Consider the following 25798-nt stretch of genomic DNA (forward strand, 5'->3'; position numbering starts at 1 on the left):
CTCAAAGCAGGCCTCTACTGCAGAAAGCAAAGGCCAAAAGTCAGGGCAGAGGCGTGCTGCTCACAAAGCTCCAGGCATGACGGTCAGTAATTTACAGCTAAAGATATTGTCGCCCAGTGCTGTCCCAAGGGGTCTGTTAGGTCACAATTGGGACTGGCAAAAACTATAGAGAGCAGACATTGCAGCTTTAATCATTGATCATGACAGACATGTGGTGCCTCTGCCATGTGTGATGGGCGTTGTAATTCATTGTTGTTGTTGAATTGGCTGTCCAACTTTTTTTTGGTTTTGTTTTTTCCTGCAGGCCAGACAAAATCCAACTCCATGAAGAGCACGCCATTAGATGGACAGGATACTCGCCTAGCTACAATAACAGTTTTATTGCAACATACTTTTACTTTTACTCGAGTAAATATTTGAAGAAAGAACGGTACTTTTACGCCGTTCCATTTGGCTACGTGACGGTCGTTACCTTATTTTTTTATATATTTTATTTATTGCGAGATCTATTTCTCTCATGATTTCTCTCCCCAGGGACGTCTTCAGCCAACATCTCTATCACGTGACTATTTCAACCAATAAAAACCACATTACAAAAGCTTGCCAATCAAATGCAGCCACTTCAGTCACATGACAAGTGTTGTCATGTTGTCATAGGGCTCAACAATGTCCGCGGACTTTTTTAAAGGCTCCGGTTCCGCACCGATGTTGTGTCCGTGGCCGTGCCATGTAGGTTAAACGCATATTTTACCGACTATCTGGGTGAGTCGAGAAAATGGAAGAAACCGCTGATTCCGAGGAGCAATAGCCACACCCCTGGCCTCAAATACAAACTCACACACTCGCAAGCTCTCAATCACACTAACTCTCAAAATAACAATCACACACTCACAATCGCATTGACACAGACTCCCACACACTCGCAATTACAGAGACACTGTTCTTCTTTGAAACATGTCCTGTTCTCCCTGTAGCCTACTCACTTCGAATGTGTGAGAGTCTGAGAGTGGTCTCTTTGTTCAGCCTCTCTGTAGTTTCATACGTTAAGTTAGTGTGCCAGCAGGTTTTGATGTGTAACAAAGTTTAATTTAGTGTGTTTTATAATTTTGGGGCTAAACCCAACCTAGATCATTTTCTCAGGGCCAGTGACATATTGTAGGAATTAGTTTTAAAATGCATGTGCAAAACAATTGCAACAGTCAGTGTTTCCCCCACGTTCACTCAGCAGCGGCGCAGCGCCGCTGCTGAGTGAACGTGCGCCGCTGCTATAAAAATCCTTCTCCTCCGCATTTTCTATTTATTTATTCATTTATTTTTTGGTACGTAGCTCCTTTTAGAAAATGGGCAGCACGTAACGTAAATTGCGCAGCACGCGGCACATCATCACGTAGCCAACATCAAAGAAGAAAAATAACCTAACAGCGAGTGTGGCAGTAGGCTAGTAGCCTACACGGTTGCAAAGTTACAATAGCCTCGTTTGAGCAGGAGCCGTCTTGCTCAGACCCTCGCAATTATGATGCGCGTCTTGCTGAGCGCAGAGCAAAAATGCTGCAAAAATGCTGTGCGCTCAGCAAGACGAGTGTCATAATTGCGCAGGTCTTAGCAAGACGACTCCTTCTCAAACGAGGCTATTGATTCTAGCAGCGAGTGAAGCGGAAGAGCGAAGAAAGAAGGAAAGAGAGAGAGAGAGAGAGAGAGAGAGAGAGAGAGAGAAAGAGTGAGTTGCTAAAATGTGTCGCTACATGACCACCAGTGTTAAAAACCCTCCGAGCCCTATCGTAATTTTATTTTATTTTATCTAGGCTATAAACCGCAACCGTGCCGTTTTTCCTCTAGTAGACTACAGTGTGTGTGTGTGTGTGTGTGTATTTTCGGGAACTTTGAAAAATGAATCCATACTGTTAGATCCGATGTTGTTCTTTATTGCCATATAAAATCCGTTTTCATCGCGTATTTTAGTTAGGGATTTATGCTAATCGCCAGTAAGCATGTGGTCATTAGCATAAATGCAGGGAAAGGGAAAAAGCCGATGGACTTTTTAAAAGAGCATGAATAGTTTCCATTATGTATAACTTATATTTATTTTATAATTTTCTCATCACTTTTTGACTCCCAAGACTAAGAAGTGTTTTAAGCAATAACAAGCTTAATACATTTGCCTTTTTGTGTTATATCAATAAATAATTGTGAGATATTTTAGCTTTTTTACTGTCTAATTGATAATTTCCTACATTCAAACGACATCACTGCAGCACACATATTCTGATAGTCCAGGTTGTGACCCAAATAAATGATAGCTTGACAGCTATGCATTATAGGGGTGATGAATGCAATCTTAATAAGAGAATAAATCCAGGCAAACCAAAACATCTCAAAAATGGCTTAGGGCTCAAAGGTTAAAAGGCTGGTACAAGCTCTTAATGGATGCACTGTGCACAATGTATATATACATAGTTAAATAATATATATTACATTTGCAGATGAGTCTAAAAAGCTGGGTGAAAAAGAAAGTCAGACGGGGACAATGGAGGAGCTGAGGTTAGTAAAGCAAATTAGGGAAGCTAACTTTCAAGCTAATGAGAATTTTCTTTTGGATTTGAATGCATAATGCTAGGTGATAATATTTGAACATTACAAATACATGTATATAGGGTAATTTGAAGGAAACAAATAAGATTTCTAGCATTTCTTACTTGTTGTTTAAGTGCTCAAGTTTATTACAGAAAATACAGGTAGACCAAGTAAGAGAGGAAAGAGAAGTGAGAGAGAAGCAAGGAGAACAAGAGAGAGAGGGTGCAGTGGTAGATCCTGAGAGGTGTTTTGCCCATGATTGCAGGAGATTTAATTTTTGAACAATGTGTCTTGTGTAAAAAACTGTGTGTAGTGTTTTGAAAGAAGTGTGTTGGAGAATTTCAAACAGTGCAAAGCACTTATTGTGTTTGTAGGGTTGGTGCTTTTGTTTAGGGCATGGTTACAAAAGTCAGAGGTTGTGATGCTTTGGGCATAGCAACCACTTTTAGTGTTTAAGCATTAGGCAAAAATCTGTAAATAAATTGTGCAAATTATTTTTGCGTTGTGGCATTTTTTGTTTAAATATTAATTTCTATACAAAAATGTCAAAATCTGTAAATGAAGACACAAAAGGCAAAGTTACAACACCAATAATCCTATCTACAGTAATACACAGGACTGTGTGAATAGGATTTAAGTGCATATTCTCCTATCAAAGTGCACCAGATTTGTGCATTCCAATGTAAAGGGTACAAAAAAAATTCGGCCGGGGGGGCATGAAATGAATGGTATTGCACCAAAACAGTAGAATTTTTCTTTAATTGTATTTTGTACCGTCTGCATGTTTGCACAAAATGTGCACATAGCAAACAAAATTGCACAACTGTAAGGTCAGTGGCATTCAAATAAACAGAACTATTTCTTTAGTGCGCATTGGCATCTTTGAGCAAAATACCCCCAAAATTTTCGCCGCGGCGCAACAGTGACCACCTTGACTAAGACATTTCCTGGGGGAAACACTGAGCATGAAGGTAAGAAGACATCTTATTTTATTCTACGCAGTGTCTGTGAATTATTCATTTAGTGGGCGCCAACAATGTAGGTTCAAAACTCAAGTATCTCTCAATCTTCCTCCGTGTCACACTTTTGTTTGCTAGCTGCGTGTGTGTGTGTGTGCCGGTGTGTCACAATATTTTTGGCTTTGAGTAGTACGATGGCGAATGAGTCGGCGCTATGCGCAGCTTTGGGAGTGCAGCGCTGTCTGTTTTGGAGATAGACAGTCGTCATTTAGCCTGCTGGTTTTTTGTGGTTTTAACTAGAAAATTCGCCCTGAGTTCCAAATTGTATTTCATGTAGCCTAGAAACCTGGCTAAGGGGAGGAGGGGGGGGGGGGGGAGAGAGAGAGAGAGAGAGAGAGAGAGAGAGAGAGAGAGAGAGAGAGAGAGAAACTGTAGGATAGTCTACAGCTGTTTAAACAGGCAAAAAAGTGTCATAAGTATGCGATTAATTTAGATTAATTAATCACAGTAATTAATTAGATTATTTTTTTTAATCGCTTGACAGCTCTTCTTTAAAGAGGACCTATTATACTACTTTTCTGGTCTTAATTTCTTGTTTTACACTGCTATAGAGCAACCTGACACGAATCACATCACAAAAAACTATGTAGATTTTCGGGAAGCTCTTTCTCTTATTTTGGCGATCCAGCACGTCCTGTCAACACTTGAGTGTGTGTGCTTCGGCCATGTCTGCTCCCTCCGCCTGTGCTTCGGCCATCTCCGCTCCCCTCCCCCCTCCTGCAAACCCCACTCCGTTGTGATTGGTTACCTTCCTTCCGGAACACTTTCAGTGGCGGGAAGCGCGAGCATAGACCTATAAGGGCGCGAGGCAGACGCGAACAGGGAAGTGACAGCATTACCATACATGGAAACATCCGCGTGGTGACTTCACCAAGTTACATGCGACGTCACGAAGTTACAAAGCGTCAAGCCGCTTTGAACACGTGACTTCTCGACTGGCTATAATAGTGTCTAGTGCTCTGCACAGACACCCCAGACGGTCAGCAGGGAATACGTCGAAATGCATGTAAGTCATTATTTGATCATTTAGTATGGTTAAGCTTTTATGACCTATAAACGTTGTTATAAATCATCATAACAACGTTTATAGGTCATAAAAGTCAAAAAGCATCATAGGTCCTCTTTAAATATATTTAAGCAGCTTTAACAGTGTGTGTTTATTTGTGTATTATGCGTTGTTTATGCCTCACTTTTGATAGGCCTTGTGTCCATCCATCTTACTAACGTTGATAATCAGTTCCAACAGCGTCTAGTTCACCCCACTTAGACTACAGAAGTTGTCTGCTGGCTAATTTTACGTGTTTTGCAGCTGATGAGGAAATAAATTCCTAACCAACTCTTTAACTTATTTATGGATCTGCCCAGAGGCCAAGAAATATAATTTAACAGTATATCAAATCAGAAAAAGACAAAATCCAGAGTTGTCACGTAACTGCCTTTCACAAAGTGTAACGCAATCGAGAACTTCAACGAGCAAATGTTTACTGTACAATCAAAGGCAGTCCGTTCTCATACAGATTGGTATGTGGGCTAATATGCTTGCTTGGAGGGTGCTGCCGCCAAGCAGATGACAGTGTTTTTGTCTCAGTTAATTCACCATTTTATACTTGGTGGTACTCAGAGTGCCAGCATCAAACGCTGCTTGTCAGAATGTCAGTCAACCTTTTTTCTTTTGCTGGCACGCCTTATCGTTAAGCGCCACGGACCTGAAGGCAATAAATAGAAAGAACTGCTTTAGAAGGCCCAGCCTCAAAGTTTTAATAGCTACAGTCCCCTCCATAAGTATCGGAACAGTGAGGCCAATTCCTTTATTTTTGCTGTAGACTGGAAACATTTGGGTTTGACACCAACAGATGAATATGAGACAATAGATCAACATTTCAGCTTTAATTTCCAGGTATTCACATCTGGATCTGATACACAACTGAGAAGATACAATTTTTTGAAAAATAACAACATTTTTAGGCAAGCGAAAGTATTGGAACAGATAGAATAAATAAATTAATAAACAGATTAAATAAATTAAAGTGAATAAACCGTAATATTTTGTCGCAAATCCTTTGCTTGCAATAACTGCATCAAGCCTGTGACCCATTGACATCACAAAACGTTTGCATTCTTCTTTTGTGGTGCTTTTCCAGGCTTTCACCGCAGCCTCATTCAGTTGCTGTTTGTTTTGGGGGGTTACTCCCTTCGGTCTCCTCTTTAGCAGGTAAAATGCATGCTCTATAGCGTTTAAGTCTGGAGATTGACTTGGCCAGTCTAAAACCTTCCATTTCTTGCCCCTGATGAACTCCTTTGTTGTTTTTGCAGTTTTTTTGGACCCTTATCTTGCTGCATGATGGAGCATCTTCCAATCAGTTTTGTTGCATCTTTCTTTAAATTGTCAGACCGAATGTTTCTGTAGACTTCTAAGTTAATTTTGCTGTTGCCATCATGTGTTACTGTGTTGTTGTCAAGATGAAACTTTACTAAATTGATGGAAAGGCTAAAGTTTGGAGAAAGAAAGGATCTGCTCATGATCCCAAACATACAGGCTCATCTGTGAAACACGGTGGAGGCAATGTCATGGCTTGGGCTTGCATGGCTTATTCTGGGACGGGCTCATTATTCTTCATTGATGATGTAACACATGATGGCAACAGCTAAATGAACTCAGAAGTTTACAGAAACATTTTGTCTGACAATTTAAGGAAAGATGCAACCAAACTGATTGGAAGATCCTTCATCATGCAGCAAGATAATGACCTAAAACACAACAAAGGAGTTAATCAGGGGCAAAAAGTGGAAGGTTTTAGACTGGCCAAGTCAATCTCCAGACTTAAACGCTATAGAGCAAGCATTTTACCTGCTAAAGAGGAGGCTTAAGAGAGTAACCCCCTAACACAAACAGCAACTGAATGAGGCTGCGGTGAAAGCCTGTAAAAACATCACAAAAGAAGAATGCAAAAGTTTGGTGATGTCAATGGGTCACAGGCTTGATGCGGTTATTGCAAGCAAAGGTTTTGCGACAAAATAGTAAGTTTTATTCACTTTAATTTATTTAAAGTCTATCTGTTCCAATACTTCTGCTCGCCTAAAAATATGGTGTTCCTTTACAAATAATTATATCTTCTCAGTTGTGTATCGGATCCAGATGTTAATACCTGGAAATGAAAGCTGAAATGTTGAGCTATTGTCTCATATTCATCGTTTGGTGTCAAACCCAAATGTTTCCAGTCTACAGCAAAAATAAGGGAATTGGTCTTACTGTTCCGATACTTATGGAGGGGACTGTATATCACAATTAGATGTTTGGTGCAAACTATAACATGGATTGAAGTGGCATCTTATTTTAAAGTGTTTTAATATGTCGGATAAACAGGGTCTAGTTAGTGTGTTTCCATCAGATTTCTGATGAAAAATTACAACTTCTTACAAACAGCTGCTAACAGCCATGCACTTTCAGAGTCAAATGCTCTTGGCCCACACGTTAATATGCTTAGTTTCCAGTGTGGTACACCCAGTCACAACTTAAGGTAATGCAACCGCAATGCAGGACATCCAACTTTATCATCTTTAACAATGCTCAAGTTCTGCCTGAACTGTTTGAAATAGGCGTTTCTTCAGCTGTGTTGTCATCTTGGAGATTGAAGAAGTGCTGAATGTGTATTGCATGTGTCTTTTATGGAGGTATGATTTATTGCAGGGCTCTCGTTAAAACTGCAGCACCACAAGGCAACTTTACTTAATGAACTGCCCTTTGAGTGGACACGACAGGTCCTTGCAACTGCTCACCACAGAAACAAACCACAACACTGCAGTAAAAACAGTGACTACTTAGAAGTTCGGTATGGTGACTTCAAACGGTGCTGCATTGGCAATCAATACATGGGGGTAAACATATCACACTAGAATGTCGAGTGCAAATCTTAATGATGGTGGTGTTTACATGTGCACAGTGTTGAGGCCTGTACCTGGTCCATCTGACGTTGACAGGGCAGGTGAATTCAGCTTCGGCCGCTTAGAGTTGGGAGGTCCGACGTCCAGCAGGTTTTCAGCCATAGTTTCTGTTGTGTCTTGGGGATTCCTTAAGTTAATAATTCTTATTTAACTTATGACTGGGAAGTTTCTCTCTATCTACCCGAACCCTCCCGGTTAGCACATTAGCAAGCTGTCAGCCTGCTAACGTTAGCTAACTGGCTAATAGCTAGCTAATTACCTGCTACCAGCTAAGTTAACTGTGAGCGTTAGCTACTCGTTGCCGTGAGAGTCGGTGTCTTTCAAAAGAGATGCAATAGCGCCCCGCATCGCCACCGCCATTCACCCCATGATAATCCAACACCCAACACCCACATTATAATCGTTAAATAACCCAAAATAAAATATCCTCCATGTAAAAATCCAACTTCAGAGGGAAAATCCAGTCAAATCAGGAGGACTGCAGCTTTTCTTGGAAAAGGTCGTAATTTCTACATGTTCCAAGAGCCCATTTTGCGTGACGTCAAAATTCTTCATGCATAAATCGCGCCAAGCTCCACAAAAATGCACAATTGCATAAAAATGCTGTATTTTTGCAAATAACTTCGAAAGTCTCGATGAGGTCTCCGCTTGCCCACGGTAAACAATGCTGCTCCCGGACGGCGACAGGGGCTGAATCGCCGCACTCTGAAGGGGAAATCAGAGATACGGAGCGTTTTAGCCCGACGACCACCGATCCAATTCCCGTTTTTTCACGCAAAATGTCTACGAGCCGATGTTAAGATTTCGTTTTCAGGGAAAGGGCACTGTCACACTGCAGTAAGGATGCTCGATTTCTACGTACAAAAACAGTGTTGGACCGAAATCCTAATTCCGAGCCGCGACAAGATGGCGGCTGTTGATTCCTTCGGTACAAAAAAGTTTTTTTTTCTTTTCCAGATCGGCTGTGGAGGGGGAGGGGCAGCGCTATCACGCCCTACGTGAAAACACTGCTGCTATTTACCGCTTGGGGCGCTGAAGCACCGCGAGAGACACATGCCAGCATTGTACAAACCAGTTAATACATTAAAATTGTCATATCATAGCCTAATTGTACATTATTGTTAAAATATATGAAATATAAGTCAATATTTTAAAATTCAATATATTGTTGCACATTAATTACTGCATACCCAGGGGGCAAAACCCTCTTTTTTTATGTTTGAATATATATGCAAATTTCGCATATTTCACAAATTATGCACAAATTTGCACATCTTTAAAAACCAAAAATCTAGATATTGGATAAAGCCAGAGTTAAAATCTTTATTACATTTTGACATTATATAAGTGTGTTAAGTTTCTACATAACAAACTTCCTCTGTGAGAAATGGTGTGATATTTCTGGTTTGATAGTGGTTAGATTGACATGATTTGATAGTATTTTTCATTACTCTGACCCAAAAATCTCAACTTCTAAATCACTTACATCAACTAAACTTTCCATAATCATTCTTAGCACTATTCTGAATGTTATTAAAGAAGGATTTTTTACACAGCCCTTTTTAATTTTATAAATCAAAAAATACCATGTACAGGTCTTAAAAATGCATTACGGCATGTTTTGAAGAAGAAAATGTCTCATAAATCAGACTATGAACAACATGTGAAAAAGGTTCAAAAGGGCTGTGTAAAAAATCCTTCTTCAATAACCTACAGAATAGTGCTAAGAATGATTATGGAAAGTTTAGTTGATGTAAGTGATTTAAAAGTTGAGATTTCTGGGTCAGAGTAAGGAAAATGTATCAAATCACGTTTATTTATACACTATCAAACCAGAATTGTCACACCATTTCTCACAGAGGAAGTTTGTTATGTAGAAACTTAACACACTTATATAAAGTAAAAATGCAATAAAGATGTCAACTCTTGCTTTAGCCAATATCTAGATTTTTGGTTTTTAAAGATATGCAAATGTGTGCATAATTTGTGAAATATGCCAAATTTGCATATATATTCAAAAAAAATTAAAGAAAACTTCAATGCAAAAAATCATTGTTTTAATGCTAGTAATCAACTGGCAAAGTTTCATGATGATATCTATAAGTTAAAAAAAATCAATTTTACCCTCGCATTAAACCATGGTTCTGATTTTCTATTTCGGCCCCCTGTAGCTTTCCAGCAGGTAGTTGACCAGGTTGTCCACCCAGGTTGTGATCCTTGAAGGTCCTAGATATCATCTCTGGTGAACAACATTTTAAAACAGCCCATGTCTGTTTTCCAAAAAAAGAGGGTTTTGCCCCCTGGGTATGCAGTAATTAATGTGCAACAATATATTACATTTTAAAATATTGACTTATATTTCATATATTTTAACAATAATGTACAATTAGGCTATGATATGACAATTTTAATGTATTAACAGCCCATGTCCAAAAAATTACTTTGCCCCCGCATGTAATTGTATGATTTAAAGGACTAACATTTTAACTACAATTATAAAGCTGGTTACATATAAAAATGTAATATAGGCTAGTAATGAATGTGTAGGCTTGTTAGCCTACCTGTCGTTTTAATTAAACACATCTTTGATCAGGTTTATTAGGCCCTATTACCTAGACGTAGGTTGTGTAGCTATCATTTAGTCTGAAGTAAAAAAAATTAAAACATTTAAATTATCTTAAAAAAATTAAATAAGAATAACAAACAACACAAGTAGAGCAGGTTTGTGCATATTAGTGCTTCCTGCTGACAAAAATAAACAAATAGTCCTTATAGTTTGAAGATTTCCTTAGCCTACTAATCATCACGTTTAGCTTATCTCTTCTGTTTACTCTTTCACACTTCAAGGTTGGTCTTTAGGTGTCTTTCCTTTCCTTGGCCGTGAATATTCAGTTAAATAGCCTATATATACACGTGAGTCATGCGCTGACTGATCAAAAAGACTTCAACCTTACTGATGGTGATGTGACTATTTGGATGCCTTTGTAAAACTTTGCCAAGCTGCAATATATAGCCTGGTTCCAAATCACATTAATTTACTCAAAAGCTATTTTAAAAAACAAAACAAAATGGCAATTCAGTGTGATTATTAGGCTAATACGCATTTGTGGTTTGTCATGAACTCATCTTAACGTTATACTTTACAGTGCACTCAACTGTCTTCTGCTTGGAGATGTATTTCTGTCACGCTGAGGGGAAAAAAGATAAATAAAACTAGAAAATCCCGCGGAGATTTTGAAAGTACGGGCAGCCCTGCGCAGGCCGCCAATCCCCGCGTCGGCGGCGCCCCACCCGTCGGCCGGGCCCGAAAGCTTCTACGAACCTCCGCCGCGGGCTTTCCGAACTGCAGTCCCGAGTTGTGGCCGATCGAAGGTCGCAATCGTGGCAAAACGTCAGGAAAATGGCCGCTCTTAGCGAAGACGTTTTCGTTAAGGGCGGCCGTGTTTTTTGAGCTATTTGGCTAAAACGTTATACACACGTGTATGTTGGTCTCCTGATGCTGTGTACACAATTTGGTGATGATAGGTTGGGAAATCCACAAAGTAGATGTCACTTGACTGAATTTCAGGTCATGTAAATTAGGGAAGAAAAAATAATCATGGCTGACCCCTATGGTCCAAGAGGCTTTATTGTAGAGCACCGTGAGCTGTGCATGTGTAAGAAATGTCAAGTCAATCAGAGTCAGTGGGAAAGGGGCGTGGCCTGTCAAACATTGCATTTTTGAATTATGGTTTTCGCATTTGTGGCGCCCCCTATGGGTTAATCTTGACAAGCTTAGAGGGCCATGCTACCACATGACTTCTGCACATATCCTGCAAGTTTGATGATGATAGGACCTACGGTTAAGGAGTTATGGACAATTTGCTAATAAGCCCCGCCCCCGTGTGTAAACGTTTTGGTCAATGGCGGCCATGTTTTTCAAGCTTTCTTACTAATCTTTTACGGGCATGTGTGTCATAGTCCCCCGAGGCTCCATGAGAAATGTGGTGTTGATAAAGAAAAATTTGAGAAAGTTGTGGTTAAAACCATGTTTTTCAGTTTACGCTAATTAGCGGAAAATATTCCCAGGCGGATTTATATGGTCCCAGAGGCTTTTTTGTAGAGCACCCTAACATACACCTGTGTGAGAAATTTCAAGTGAATCGGATTTACGGTGTGAGGGGCGTGGCCTCTCAAACTTTCTTCAGTTGGGGCTTAATAACAGCGGAAATTCAAAAAACTGTCCGAGAGGCTATATTGTAGAGCACCATGAGCTGTACAAGTAGCCTGGCATTCCCAGACCTGCCACTAGGCGCTGGCAAATTAAATTTGCTGCGCGTGTTGGTCTGGAGACGCTCCGTTGAAGCTTATCAAGACTACCAGAAATCTGGTATAACGTTTCAATTGGTTCTATCTAATATGGGCGCGCCAGAGCCCTTTATATGGTGCTCTGGGGAGGACGTAACCGGATGACGACAGTGACGTGCATGCGACGTCGAAGCTGTGATAGTAAACATCAAAGATGGCTGCGGATATGTTGTGTGAGTTTGAGACTGCTTTGGCCTCGACCCTTAACGAATTGGAAGACGGGACTCATAGCTTTCACTAGCAAGTAAGTGGAATGTTCTGTTTTGCCGACCGACAACGGCAAACGTTTAATTGAACAGTTTAACAGCTGTTCGCTAAACGAACGGGGCTTACGTCACTTGTGCATCGCTCTGATTGGTTGTAGTGCTATCCAACTGCGTGCAGTGGCATTTGAAATGCACGAGTAGGAGCCGCCCCTAGAGTTGGAAATTACTATTGATCGTCGCCAGACCCTCTATCGTTCAAGATATCAGGGTCAGGATTTCCAGGCTACTGTACAAGTGTAATACAGGGCAATCAGAGTCAGGGGGCATTTGTGGCGCCCCCTATGGGTTAATCTCGATAAGCTTCGAGGGACATGCTACCACATGACTTCTGCACATACCCAGCAAGTTTGATGATGATGAGGATCTATGGTTAAGGAGTTATGGCCAATTTGATAATAAGCCCCGCCCCTGCGTAAACATTTTGGGCAATGGCGGCGAAAAAAATAATCATGGCTGACCCCTATGGTCCGAGAGGCTATAAAGGTAAAGGGGAGGAGCCTAACGCAGTAAAGGGGAGGAGCTTAGGGAGGAGCCTAACACTGTAACGGGGAGGAGCCTAATGTGGTAAGGGGGAGGAGCCTAACACTGCAAGGGGAGGAGCCTAATGCTGTAAAGAGGAGGAGCCTAACGGGGTAAGGGGAGGAGTATAACGGGGTAAATGGGAGGAGCCTAATGATGTAAAGGGGAGGAGTCTAACTGGGTAAAGGGGAGGAGCCTAACGGGGTAAGGGGAGGAGTCTAACGGGGTAATTGGGAGGAGCCTAATGATGTAAAGGGGAGGAGCCTAACGCGGTAAAGGGGAGGGGTCTAACACGGTAAAGGGGAGGAGCCTAATGGGGTAAGGGGAGGAGTCTAAAGGGGGTAAATGGGAGGAGCCTAATGATGTAAAGGGGAGGAGCCTAAAGTGGTAAAGGGGAGGAGTCAAATGATGTAAAGGGGAGGAGCCTAACGGGGTAAATGGGAGGAGCCTAATGATGTAAAGAGGAGGAGCCTAACGGGGTAAGGGGAGGAGTCTAAAGGGGGTAAATGGGAGGAGTCAAATGATGTAAAGGGGAGGAGCCTAACGGGGTAAGGGGAGGAGTCTAACAGGGTAAATGGGAGGAGCCTAATGATGTAAAGGGGAGGAGCCTAATGATGTAAAGAGGAGGAGCCTAACGGGGTAAGGGGAGGAGTCTAAAGGGGGTAAATGGGAGGAGCCTAATGATGTAAAGGGGAGGAGTCTAACGGGGTAAATGGGAGGAGCCTAACAGGGTAAATGGGAGGAGCCTAATGATGTAAAGGGGAGGAGCCTAACGCGGTAAAGGGGAGGGGTCTAACACGGTAAAGGGGAGGAGCATAACGCGGTAAATGGGAGGAGCCTAACGGGGTAAGGGGAGGAGTCAAATGATGTAAAGGGGAGGAGCCTAACGGGGTAAATGGGAGGAGCCTAATGATGTAAAGGGGAGGAGCCTAACGCAGTAAAGGGGAGGAGTCTAACATGGTAAAGGGGAGGAGCCTAACAGGGTAAGGGGAGGAGTCTAAAGGGGGTAAATGGGAGGAGCCTAATTATGTAAAGGGGCGGAGCCTAAAGTGGTAAAGGGGAGGAGCCTAATGCTGTAAAGGGGAGGGGCCTAATGTGGTAAAGGGGAGGAGCCTAACACGGTAAAGGGGAGGAGCCTAACGTGGTAAAGGGGAGGAGCCTGACGGGGTAAGAGGAGGAGCCTAATGCTGTAACAGGGAGGGGCCTAATGTGGTAAAGGGGAGGAGCCTAACATGGTAAAGGGGAGGAGCCTAACACTGCAAGGGGAGGAGCCTAATGCTGTAAAGAGGAGGAGCCTAACAGGGTAAGGGGAGGAGTCTAACGGGGTAAAGGGGAGGAGCCTAACATGGTAAAGGGGAGGAGCCTAATGGGGTAAGGGGAGGAGTCTAACAGGGTAAATGGGAGGAGCCTAACGTGGTAAAGGGGAGGAGTCTAACAGGATAAATGGGAGGAGTCTAATGATGTAAAGGGGAGGAGTCTAACGTGGTAAAGGGGAGGAGCCTATTGCGGTAAATGGGAGGAGCCTATTGTGGTAAATGGGAGGAGCCTAATGTGGTAAAGGGGAGGAGCCTAATGCGGTAAAGGGGAGGAGCCTAATGTTGTAAAGGGGAGGAGTCTAACGTGTTAATGGGGATAACACCCTGTTTTTCAGTGTATGCTAATTAGCGGGAAATATTCCCTGGCGGACTTATATGCTCCCAGAGGCTTTTTTGTAGAGCACCCTAACATACACCTGTGTGAGAAATTTCAAGTCAATCGGAGTTACGGTGTGAGGGGCGTGGCCTCTCAAACTTTCTTCAGTCGGGGCTTAATAACAGCGCCCCCTAGCGGAAATTCAAAAAACTGTATAATAGCACACCATTCGGGGTAGGGACGGACGTTCTGTGAAATCTTTGCGTTTCTAAGTGAAACGGTGTGGGAGGAGTAGCAGCTCGAAATTTGCGGCAGAAGTAAGAAGAATAAGTATGGTGGAGAGTAATAATTACGGGCCAATACATTGAGAGCCCGTACTTAATAAAACACTCACTCTAACTCAAATAGACGCACATTGAATCAATTTGATAATACATGTCTCTTTTTTTCATTGGCAAAATCTGACACATGCACATGTAAAAAAAAGAAGAAAAAAAAGAAATCATATGTGACATAAAATAACTGCATATGTACAAACACTTAGTGCTTTGTGCAAATGTGTACAGATTACGATCATGTGTTGATAAATGATACATGGGTAATGTGCACAAAACATACATAATACATCTCATTCATGATGAACATAAAAGAAATACACAAAGATTTGAAATCAAACAACTTTTGTCTAATTTATGTCCCAGTGTAATTCGAAACACATTACGCGTTGAGTTTACTAGAACATTTAGAATGAACAGATGTGGATATGTCACCATTTAAATTAATGATTAAGGCAATGCTATTTTGTTTGTCGTGATACTACACTGTTTTCGATCACAAAGGCAGAATCGCTATTCTTCAGCAACAAACAAGGTTGACCCAGTGCCCTAAACTTTTCCTCAACGCACTTGATTGTTTTCTTGATTGCATTTTTAAAAAACTGGATGAACTAATGTACACTTCTTTAATTCCTCTGACAACTAAACCAAATCCAGGTTACCTTAACGGAGCAAAGCTAAGTGATTTAAATAATCAGTGTGTTGATGATACATGCTTAAAGTTCAACATAACTGTAGAAATAATGATATTAAAATGAAATAGAAAAACAATTATAGTACGGTGCAGAATCAAACTAACTTTTTTTGCGAAGAAATTTGCTCGTTCGTTCCCATGCAAACAAGCTCACACACACACACACACACACACACACACACACACACACACACACACACACACACACACACACACACACACACACACACACACACACACACACACACACACACACACACACACACACACACACACACACACACACACACACACACACACACACACACACACACACACACACTTCTCTCCCCAGTGTATCACAGATCATAGAGCCGGCAGTGTTCACTTTCATAATTTATTTATAATTTTGAACAGATGTGTGCTATTGGAGAGGTGGTATGCCCATCAAATCTGTCACTGCTGTGCACGCTAGGGCTGCTGCCGCATCAAGCTCATGACGGAATATCTAACAACGGGTCGCAGAGGGTAAAATCTGAATAATGTGGAGAAAAAAAAACAATAACATTTCTGTAAAATTGATACCTGATATTCTCATATATTTGCATGGTATGGTTTATGAGGTTTGGCAAACTTGAGCGTTTTGAAAGTACACATTACAAGAGTACAACGTGAGATTTTTCCTGTTGAAAATATTTCAAAGGCAATTAAAAAAAAGATATTCACCCACAAGGCAGATCCCATTGAGCTATTTTTGTGTCTCATTCTGCAGTGGCAGCTATTGGAAGAAACATCTTTGAATTGTTAGGGTATTTATGCCAATAGGGTCATGGTGATTTTATGATGCAATTAATCACAGCTCATACACACGCTGGTATTCCTGATTCAAGGCACTGCTTGTGTTGGTTTGGAGTGCACAATTGCAGAGATAAATGCTGCATGGAGACGGCTACATTAGAGATAGTCATCCTCCTTTTTCATGTCATCGCTGTATCCAAGGCAAGATTAAAGGCAAGGGTAAAGGGTTTCAAGGGTAAAGACCAAGCATGAAGTGAGTAAGGGCAAAGAAGAACAGAGTTGTTGGATGTGAACACCACCACACCAAGCGACCAGTTGAAAGGCAGAATGAAAGAACTGGAAAAGAGCAACAGAAATAGATGGAATTTATAAAAAAAAACAATTGTAGCAAAACCTGTGCAACAAACACAATCATAATCTATCCTCATTATGAAAACAGCATGGTAAAAAAAGACCCTTCTGAAAAAACCAAAATACTCCCAAGAAAGACAGTCGTACTTTTTAGGCACCACACATACAAACAATCAGCTAGTTTAGGTTGCACTGCACCTATAGATCACTCAATTAAAGTGGCACAATTAAAGTATATTGATAAAGTAGAAGGGACCCCTTTGTATAAAGGCTGTGACAGGATAGTTAAAAAAAATTCCCACCCCTTCAACAGCAAATTAAACAGCTAAAGGCAGAAAATACTTAGCTACTGCATCAATGAATGGACTGACCAATGTTTATTTTTTTCTTCCGGTCATGGAGGTATAACAAATGGAACATCACATCAAAATCTGAGTCGTTGGTTTTACTCACAGTACTGTAGAAACTGTAATTGACCTATGCCTTGACCCGTCCACCCTATCGTCCATTGAGAACTAACACAGTTATTGTCCCTCACAGTCCCACTTTAAGTGATACTCCACTCCAACATCAAACTCTCGTCCCGCTGTGGGCTTTCAAGGATAAGATAGGTGTACTTTTCTTATTGTTGACAAATCCAAACAAAAAGACCAAAACCAATAATGAATCAATCCTCGAGTAATTGTCTGTGTAGTCAAATACATGATATATCTCATGCCTCTGTGCCTCAAAGCTCCGGTATTGTCGTAGGACTAATAAAAACACATCAGTGAGCGACAGGTTTCTTCATTACAACAAGCACATTTTTTTTCTTTGAGTTAACTCAATTCCAGCGTACTGTGTTGACGTTAAGGGGTTAAGGTGCAACCATGATCAACAAGATACGCAGTTTCATGTACAGCCTGGGACCCTATGTGTCTCTCTCCTCTTTCCTGCTGTCTGCAAAGGAAAAGTGGACAGGATGTCCCAAATATAAAAAGGGAAATACTGTGGGGATACAGACTTACACGCTGTATGGTTTTGGTCTTCTCACAAGCCTTTGTTGTTGAAAAAAAACATAGAATATCGTTAAGAAAAAGGTAAGGATAACAAGTTTGTAGTGTGCTCTTTTTAAGCAGCGCAGTGGCTTTAAATCCAGCCAATGACTGAGCTCCAGTGGAGTGGTTCAGACCAATGAAAAAGCTTTGGTGGAAACATGACCGAGAGGGGGGGGGCATTCACTAGCAAACTACAACCTTTTTTAGCCCCCTTCTTCCAGGTCTCCTCTTTGGACAAGTGTTTCATACTCAAGAGACAAATGTTGGGTGGAATATCACTTGAAGTGTATATTTAAAGTGCCTTCCTGCTTCTGTGACGATTCTCACCTTGTCTTCCAAATCTATATTCCCTTATCTGATTTTGTGCTTTTGATTGTACATGTTGTGACAGAAGAAAAACTCTGTTTAAACTTTCTTAAAAGCTATTTCACCGTAATAACTACCGAATACAAGTGGTCAAGAAAAAAACTGTGCAAGACCTGTGCTTAAAATGTGCATTTAGCTGCTACACAAACTAACATCTATGCAGCCAGCATTGTAGCATGTCCCCTTTTTATTGAGGCTCTGGCACAAATGAATACTGTATTAAGCCCTCATGTCAAAGCAGTATACATAAATGAACACTGCTTCATGTGATTCCCTAATTCTTCCCATAGTTCCCTGCTCAGCCCATTATGCTGCACTCGCACTTACATAGAATAAAAAAAAAATGTCTCTTAAGTAAGGTCAAGACTTTGATCAAGTTAAAACAAATGATATGCCACAACAACGATTTAAAAAAAAAGAAATACTTGCATTGAAAAGAAAAGCATTGAGTAAGAAACCACAGCATATTCCATAGTCTAAGATCGTTAAAACTTTGTTCAGTATTCATATTTGTTCGTTCACTCACTGTTCTAGTCCTGAAGGCACTTAATAACAAAAACCAATAAGAAAAATACATCAAGAACAACCAACAAAACTTCCTTCTCTGTGGATCCCCTTCAGCCTCCTCCCCTCAACACTGCTGTGTTCAACACAGGTCTAATCCACCCCACACATCGGGCAACATCAAAGACATTAGTAGCCATTATTATAGTCCCTGTAGCCACTGTGCAGAAGACACGTGACCCATGCCTAAAGGATGGGATGTACAGTCAGTCCTGGAGGGGCAGCAGAAGGCAGTGGAAGAGGAGAGGAGGGATCAGAGACGAGCATAAAACTCCTTGTTGAGTTGTGTTAGCTCTTCGGCTTCCTCCTCTTCATCATCCTTCTCTTGAAGTGCGAGAGGAGCAGGCTGCCCCTGGGAGGGCTCTGGGCCTAGTTCAGAATGGGGAGGGAGGTGAAGGTCTTTGGCAGGGAGGTGTGGAGCGTCCCTATATCCTTCCTCCCTCACCTCTGTGGACTTAGCTTGGACAGGCTCTGTCCCTGCTCTAGAAGGCCTTACAGCGCTGTGTGGTTGAGGAGGAATGGTGGAAAGAGAGGAGGAAGGAGGGGGAGTGGGAGAAGAGGAAGTAGAGGGGTGAAGAGCCACAGCTCCTGAAGTCTTATTGGATGTTGATGCTGCGGACGAGGGTCTGGCGCAGGCGCCCAGGTCCGCTCCATCTTGACATATACTTTCCCCACTTTTGGGGAACAGAAAAGTCCTCATTTGACCCTTTCCCTTAACATTGACTGTACCTCTGTAGTCAAATTCTAAGCCCATGGCACTGAGCACAGTATGGCTCTCCTCGCTTACCTGCACCCGACACTCCACACCGGTAGAGTCCATGCGGCTGGCGATGTTGACCGTGTCGCCCCAGATGTCATAGAGTAGCTTAGTGGTGCCGATCACCCCTGCCGTCAGTGGCCCGTGGTTATATCCGATACGGAGCTTGAAGCCAAAACCGAGCATGTTCTTGTTGAAGTCGTCCAGGACGCCCATCATCTCCAGGGCAAAGTTAAAAAGTGCCCTCAAGTGAGCGTGTGGAGACTCATCATCATTCTCGGCCAGCTGCCGAACATTAAGTCCAGACGCCGCCATGTAGGTGGCACCGATTGTCTTGATTTTTTCCACACTTTTGAATTCGTGCTTGCGAAGGAGCTCGTCAAAGTCTCCAATCAGCTCATTGAGGACACGGTAGCACTCTTTTCCACCTTCGTAGCTCTCTTCATAGAACTCACTGAAGTTGACAATACTGGCAAAGATCACGCCCACACTTTCGTGATTCTTGGAGTAGCTCTGGGTCACCTGAGGAAACAATGAGTCAAAGGATGGCCGCATTATAATGGGCTCTTATGAGGACAGAAGTGTGTTCAAATATTTCAAAGTGATGATACAATGGCTCATGATTATCGTTATTGTCTCCTTCATTCGGCAAGAAAATATTCTTCGATGTTGTGTTCTGGATTACAGTATATATATAAAAGAAATTCAATTGTTCTGATAACATTCATAATAATTTATTTTTTATTTTTGCAAAAAAAACCTTGAGCTGGTCAGCGACATGGATGGGGATGATGTTGCCCAGCAACCACTCAGCCTGGTCTCGCATGGTCTGGATCTTGGAGCGGTGTTTGTCAGCCTCAAGGTTGCCATGGTAATGAAGACGGTAGCTGACCTCAAACTCCCGGTTGAGGAACCAGACCAGGAGAAGCAGCAGGAAGAAGGCCAGGACAGCTTCTGGGACCAGGAGATCCACAGGTCGCAGGGGCGGGTCAGGGCCAGGAGATGTATGATTGTTTAGACTGAAAAACCAGGAAGAACAGAAAAAAATGGAGTGGGGATGTAGATGACATGAAATCATCATGATGAAATAATTCCAGTGCAGCCTTAATGAAGTTTGATAACAGAATCTTTGGGATTCAGTCCTTAAATGAACAAGCTATAGGGTGTTATTCCAAAAATCACAAATTTACACCAGTGTTTAAATTCATCATGAAAGACGCAGAAATAATTATTTCTCCACTGTGCAAAATAATAATGTCAGTCTTAATATGTCAGTTCATTTCTTGCTGTGAAGGCTTTGAACAATGTACACACAGTTACCAAAGTGTGGCCTTAAGCTAGTTCCTTTAGCATTTGCACTAGCACATGACAAATAATAACAAAAATAATAAAAAACTAATAAATACCAGAAGGTCCTTAGACTGAAAAATCATCTCATGAACTTTAGCCTGTTAATCTCTTCTGTCAGTCCGCCAACTTCCTGCATACCCCGAGAGGCAATGGCCAATCAAAATGCTTACTGATTAAATAGCAGTCTTTTCCAGAGGGGTATACTATGAAGCGAGATGAAGGGCTGAGCGAGGTCTGTTGAGTCTAAAGCCAGAGTTTTCAGTATCACGAAAGGTGGCTGTCTTTTCACCTGGCTAGATCACCGTGGTAAAAGAGGCTGCACGGCTAACCCGCTCCGACCAGTTTTTGTTCCAGAGTTTGAGCTTAAATTTGGCTCTTAGAGCGCTGCCCTTTAAAGGTGCAGTGTGTAATATGACATCATCAAGTGGTACAATTCTAGATCACAACAGCTTGTCTTTTTGGCTCCCGTTCAGAGAAGCAACAGAAGTTATTCAAGAACATTCCAACTGGTAGTTCTGATGGACACAGTGTGGCCAACTGTTCCATTCTGTGCTTCTGTAGAGCTGATGACATTCCAACTATGATGCTTCCAAAATGGCCATGGTCCATGGTATGGGGAAATACGGAGATATAAGAGACCCTTTCTAAGGGAAAAAATAATAATTCTAAAAATATCCAGCTATTATGCACTAAATTAAAGGTAGGGGAGAACGGGGTAATGTGAGACACTTTTTACATTTGCTTCCCTCTAAGGGAGCTAAAATGATTTATCAGTCAAATTTACACATTTCCCATTAATTCAGGATGATCCTAGAAAAGAGCATTAGCATAATTTATTCATGACAAAGGGCAGTGAAAATATGATTGTTTTAAAAAAAGTTGTCTTGTGTCTCAGTTTACCACACCTGTGGGGTAAACTGAGACAGACCAGATAAATCAAGGGGGTAAACTGTTCCACTTACTGTTTCCTCTCTGAAACTACCATAACAACAAATGTTGTAACAGTTGAATCCTGACAGCTAGCTTGAAAAACAAATATTCCAAAACTAATGTTGGACGAGTAACAGAATCATGGGGTTTGGTCAATTAAGAAAACATTTTCTAAACACTTGAAAGTAACTCTGATCAAATACACCATATAATTCATATTCAATAATTAACATTCAAATGACAGATAGAACCAGTTAGATTAAAACACAGTCTGGGGGTCAGAACACAGGACCCTTAGAGCCAGTTAGTGTCTGGGGGTCAGAGCAAAGAACATTCAGAACCAGCTAGAACAGCCTGGGACTCAGAACACAGGACTAGACCCAGCTGTCATTTTCCATCTTTTGAGTCTTTGATTAATATGTTTCTGCATTTGTTATATTGGGATCATTAATTGAATAAAGACATATTACTTAAGAGTCTATTGGTGTTAAAGGTCACTCTCCTGTCCCCCACATGCATACGTGCCAAACCATGCCCTTGCTGACACCCCTTCAAGCATCAACCCCCACCTCCAGCCCACATTGTCTTATTCAAACTAGTCTCCTTGCTACCTCAAATATAATGGATTCATTAAAAGAGGGCACAGACACTGTCTCACTTAACCCCACAGCATTTGTCTCACTTTACCCCACTGCCACGATTTGAGAAAAAACTACCTCTCTCAGCAAATCAGGCTAATCTTCAGTTTTCATCATCATCACAAGGTTTCATATCTTGGTAGTTCATCAACATGTATGATATAAGTTTTTCTACCTGAATCAATTTGCTTTGGTACAACAATCGATTAAGTTGACAGCAAGAAAATTTACTTTTACATGCAAAAAAGACATTTTTGTGAAAAAAAACATGCTTACAACATCACCATGAGGTCCTCTCTTTCAAGGCCAAGGGGAAATGAGAGGGGCTTGAAAACATATATCTCACATGACCAAAGATGTGTTCCATTGCCTAGATACAGGGGGTGTCTCACATTACCCGATGGCTCACATTCCCCCGTTCTCCCCTACTTATGGATATTATAATTATTTTCTACCAAGTCTGTTATGAAAAAAATCCCAAAATTCTACACACTGCAGGTTTAAGGAAACTACACATTTTGAAATCCCGTGGACCTGACTATATTGTCTGAGCGATACATTCTCACTGAGTAAACTAGTTAAATCAGTAAACGTATTGTTGAGTTTGCTTCGTAGTATACCCCTCAGCTCTCTTTCCTGCTCAGTTGCATAGTTAGTTAACTTGTGGCTCTAATAGAAAAAATTCAAGCATGAGTCATTTCCACCACTAGTGATATTTAGCAGCCATTACAACCGGTGCACACATGGCGAGACATAAGGATAGGGGAATAAAGAGCAAGGGAAGTGAATCAAAGCCAGAGAGAGCTGTAGTTATGAGAAATACAAAAGAGCCATCGATCCAGCTGACATTTTAAACATCAAAACCCCTCTGTTTCCACGGAGACACTCACCCATGAACCGGAAAGCTGTTATTACCGGAGCTGAAAGACGACGAGAGTGGTGTCAGTCGGTAGAAAAGAAGGGCCACACACACACACACACACACACACACACACACACAAACATATATATAATACAGATCAGATCAAGTAGTCTTTACAGGCTAAAAGTAGGTAGATAGAAGTATGTAATTATAATAACCAACTGATGTTTCAGAATGAATTAATGTATACATGTAGATTGTGCACGCTAAATTATACATGTAAAATCTAAATAGTAAACAGAGCTGCACATTTGGATTTCAATTCAGTTTTTAAATAACTGCTTTGACCTATATTGATTACTAAAACACTAGATTACTTTGTGCTACTGCAGGATGGTCAATGCTTTCATATTTTGCTTTTGCTGAATTAACTTAATAGAGCCCAGACTGGATGACAAGTCTTTAAATGGAATGCAACACACATAAAGTCAATACCATGCATAGTATAACTATGTGTGGGCATGGATATATACACACAAGTACAGTATATGTGTATGCCTGAATGTGTATCTGCTGACCTATACGTGTGTGTAGCGTGTATCTGCATTTGGTGTACGTGAGCAAATAACAAGTGCTCACCTGTATAGTAACAGCAGCAGGGTGACCCCAGTAACAGTGGCCAGGACTGAGCGCATCCAGAAGCTTAGCTGACAGAAGTTACAATACTGGATGATTGCCAAGATGGTGGCACAGCACAAGAACATGGTCACCTGGAGAAGAAATCAATAGTCATTCAAGTGACTTAAAGCGATTTATTTATGTTAATATAAGTGTTAAATTGCTCTTTATTCATACAGTGATCACTTATATAGTGTGCGCGTTTCATAAAGCCGATCTGTATGCGCCTACAGCGGCGGAGCAGGTACAAATCCTTCCCAATCTGTTTTGATGGTTTGGTAACACTTTATAATAACTATCCATTGTAACTTGTTAATAGATCATTAGTAAACTCTTAATTAATGATTTGTTAAGTGTTTGTTAGCAGTTTGTTAAGGATTTATAACAATGGTAGATAGTTAATAGCTTAATAATTGAATCAGTTCATCTGGGAGGTAATCCGAGATACCGACGAGGCTGAAATAGGCTATAGACTATACACAGTGCATGGGCAACTGAGGGCAGCCCCATTTTCAAATATTTTTAAATAAACTCAATACACACTGTGCATGCCATGGACTTGAACGTGACGTGATCAGTTAATCTCGGATTACCTCCCAGATGAACTGATTCAATTATTAAGCTATTAACTATCTACCATTGTTATAAATCCTTAACAAACTGCTAACACACACTTAACAAATCATTAATAATCATTAATTAAGAGTTTACTAATGATCTATTAACGAGTTACAACGGATAGTTATTATAAAGTGTTACCGATGGTTTTTATCATGTTTTATCACACTTATGGATCTGAGATGCTGCTAGATAACTTGCTGCTTGAAGACCGCAGTGCATTAATGTGGTGAAGTGGGGACGAGGGAGGGGACTGCTAACTGCAGTCACTGACAGGAAGTTAGCTAAACTGACCATTCCGCTTACTGAACCTTTAAGAAAGCAACTAAGGTCTATACTATATGAGCGAACCATGGCAAACACAATGCAGTTCAACTTGTGAGGCCCAACTGAGTTGTGTGTTAGGAGATGTAAATATCAGGTAAGTTAACTAGATACAGGCTGGCTACCACTGCAGGTATCTAACTGGGGTAACTCGACATATTGTCTAAGTAAAGTAATACTGGATCAGTGAAGGCATAAGGCAGACTGTTATTGTCTCACCATGTCTACAACCTACACATAAAACCCAACAGCAGATTAGTTTTTACATTCTTTGACTTGAACTATCCAAATTCCAGAGACATTTCCAAGCTTTATTATATAGTACAAAGTTGAAATGGGGAGACGGAGGGAGAGGGAGGATGACCTGCAGTAAAGGTCCACGGGTCGGATTTGAACCCGCGACCACTGCAACGAAGGCCGGAGCCAATATGGTACGCGCTCTATCCACTACGCCACAGGTGCACCCCTTTTAAAAGTATAATTTAAAACACAAACAGAGTCATTCATATTAAGCTACATTTCTCAGTACAGTAAAGGCACATGATAAATGATCCAAACAAATTCAAATTCAATGTTAACAGTAGAGGACTACATCCTTTCAGAGTTAAGCTATTTCATGTGTTCTTTGTCCTTTTTATTTTTATAAAATATTTTTTGACCAATAGTTGTATGTTTATTTTCATTAATGAAAACCTCAAATCTAGATCAATCTAATACAAACTAAGCCAGAACACTAAATCAAATTCAAGGAAAGATTTTGCATGGTCACAGAGGAAGAGGAAACAGCAATTTTCTTATACATACAATGTCAAACATGTTGATTTGGGCTCTGAGAAATATGTGTGTACTTTCAAGCAAACACACATGGAGAAAGCAATAGTAATTGTTGGCTTTTACCGGCTGTTAATAAACATATGGGCAGGATGACATCTTTTAACATCGCAAACCTACAATTTCCTCCCTTTCTTCCAGTCCTGCCCCCTCCCCCCCAACACAATTATTGGGTTTAATATCTTCAAAGCCATTAAAGTCCAGAAAACTGCGCGCCTAATTAACAACCCTCCATGAGACTAGCGCTTTGATCTGCAAGCCCTGAAGAGATGGAAAGATCGGAGGGGAGAAACAGAGTGTTGAAAATCCTTGAAAAACAAGATTTCAAAACAGGCATTGGAAACAGCCATTGTCACAAAATAGCACAGAAACACTGCAAAACATGGCTGC

The 25798-nt window shown here is 41.2% G+C and overlaps 2 protein-coding genes across 3 annotated transcripts in view; both read right to left on the bottom strand.

The window, feature by feature from the left end:
• The window catches only part of crebbpa (CREB binding lysine acetyltransferase a), a 136593-nt gene extending 128151 nt beyond the window's left edge, over positions 1–8442 (bottom strand). For both annotated transcript variants that reach the window (XM_080029646.1, XM_080029647.1), the window contains exon 1: positions 7547–8442. In XM_080029646.1, coding sequence (XP_079885772.1) covers positions 7547–7634 — 88 coding nt within the window. In that variant the 5' untranslated portion in view covers positions 7635–8442. The remainder of the gene's footprint in view (positions 1–7546) is intronic.
• Positions 8443–14726: 6284 nt separating this feature from the next.
• LOC307252159 (adenylate cyclase 9) overlaps positions 14727–25798 on the bottom strand; it is a 69958-nt gene continuing 58886 nt past the window's right edge. Inside the window, exons 8-11 of the mRNA XM_080029749.1 lie at positions 23597–23727; positions 22986–23015; positions 19938–20196; positions 14727–19699 (exon numbers count right to left, since the gene is read on the bottom strand). Of these exons, the coding sequence (XP_079885875.1) occupies positions 18674–19699; positions 19938–20196; positions 22986–23015; positions 23597–23727 (1446 nt within the window). The 3' untranslated portion in view covers positions 14727–18673. The remainder of the gene's footprint in view (positions 19700–19937; positions 20197–22985; positions 23016–23596; positions 23728–25798) is intronic.

Source organism: Ammodytes marinus (assembly GCF_949987685.1).
Source record: "Ammodytes marinus genome assembly, chromosome: 6".
Taxonomy (NCBI): domain Eukaryota; kingdom Metazoa; phylum Chordata; class Actinopteri; order Uranoscopiformes; family Ammodytidae; genus Ammodytes; species Ammodytes marinus.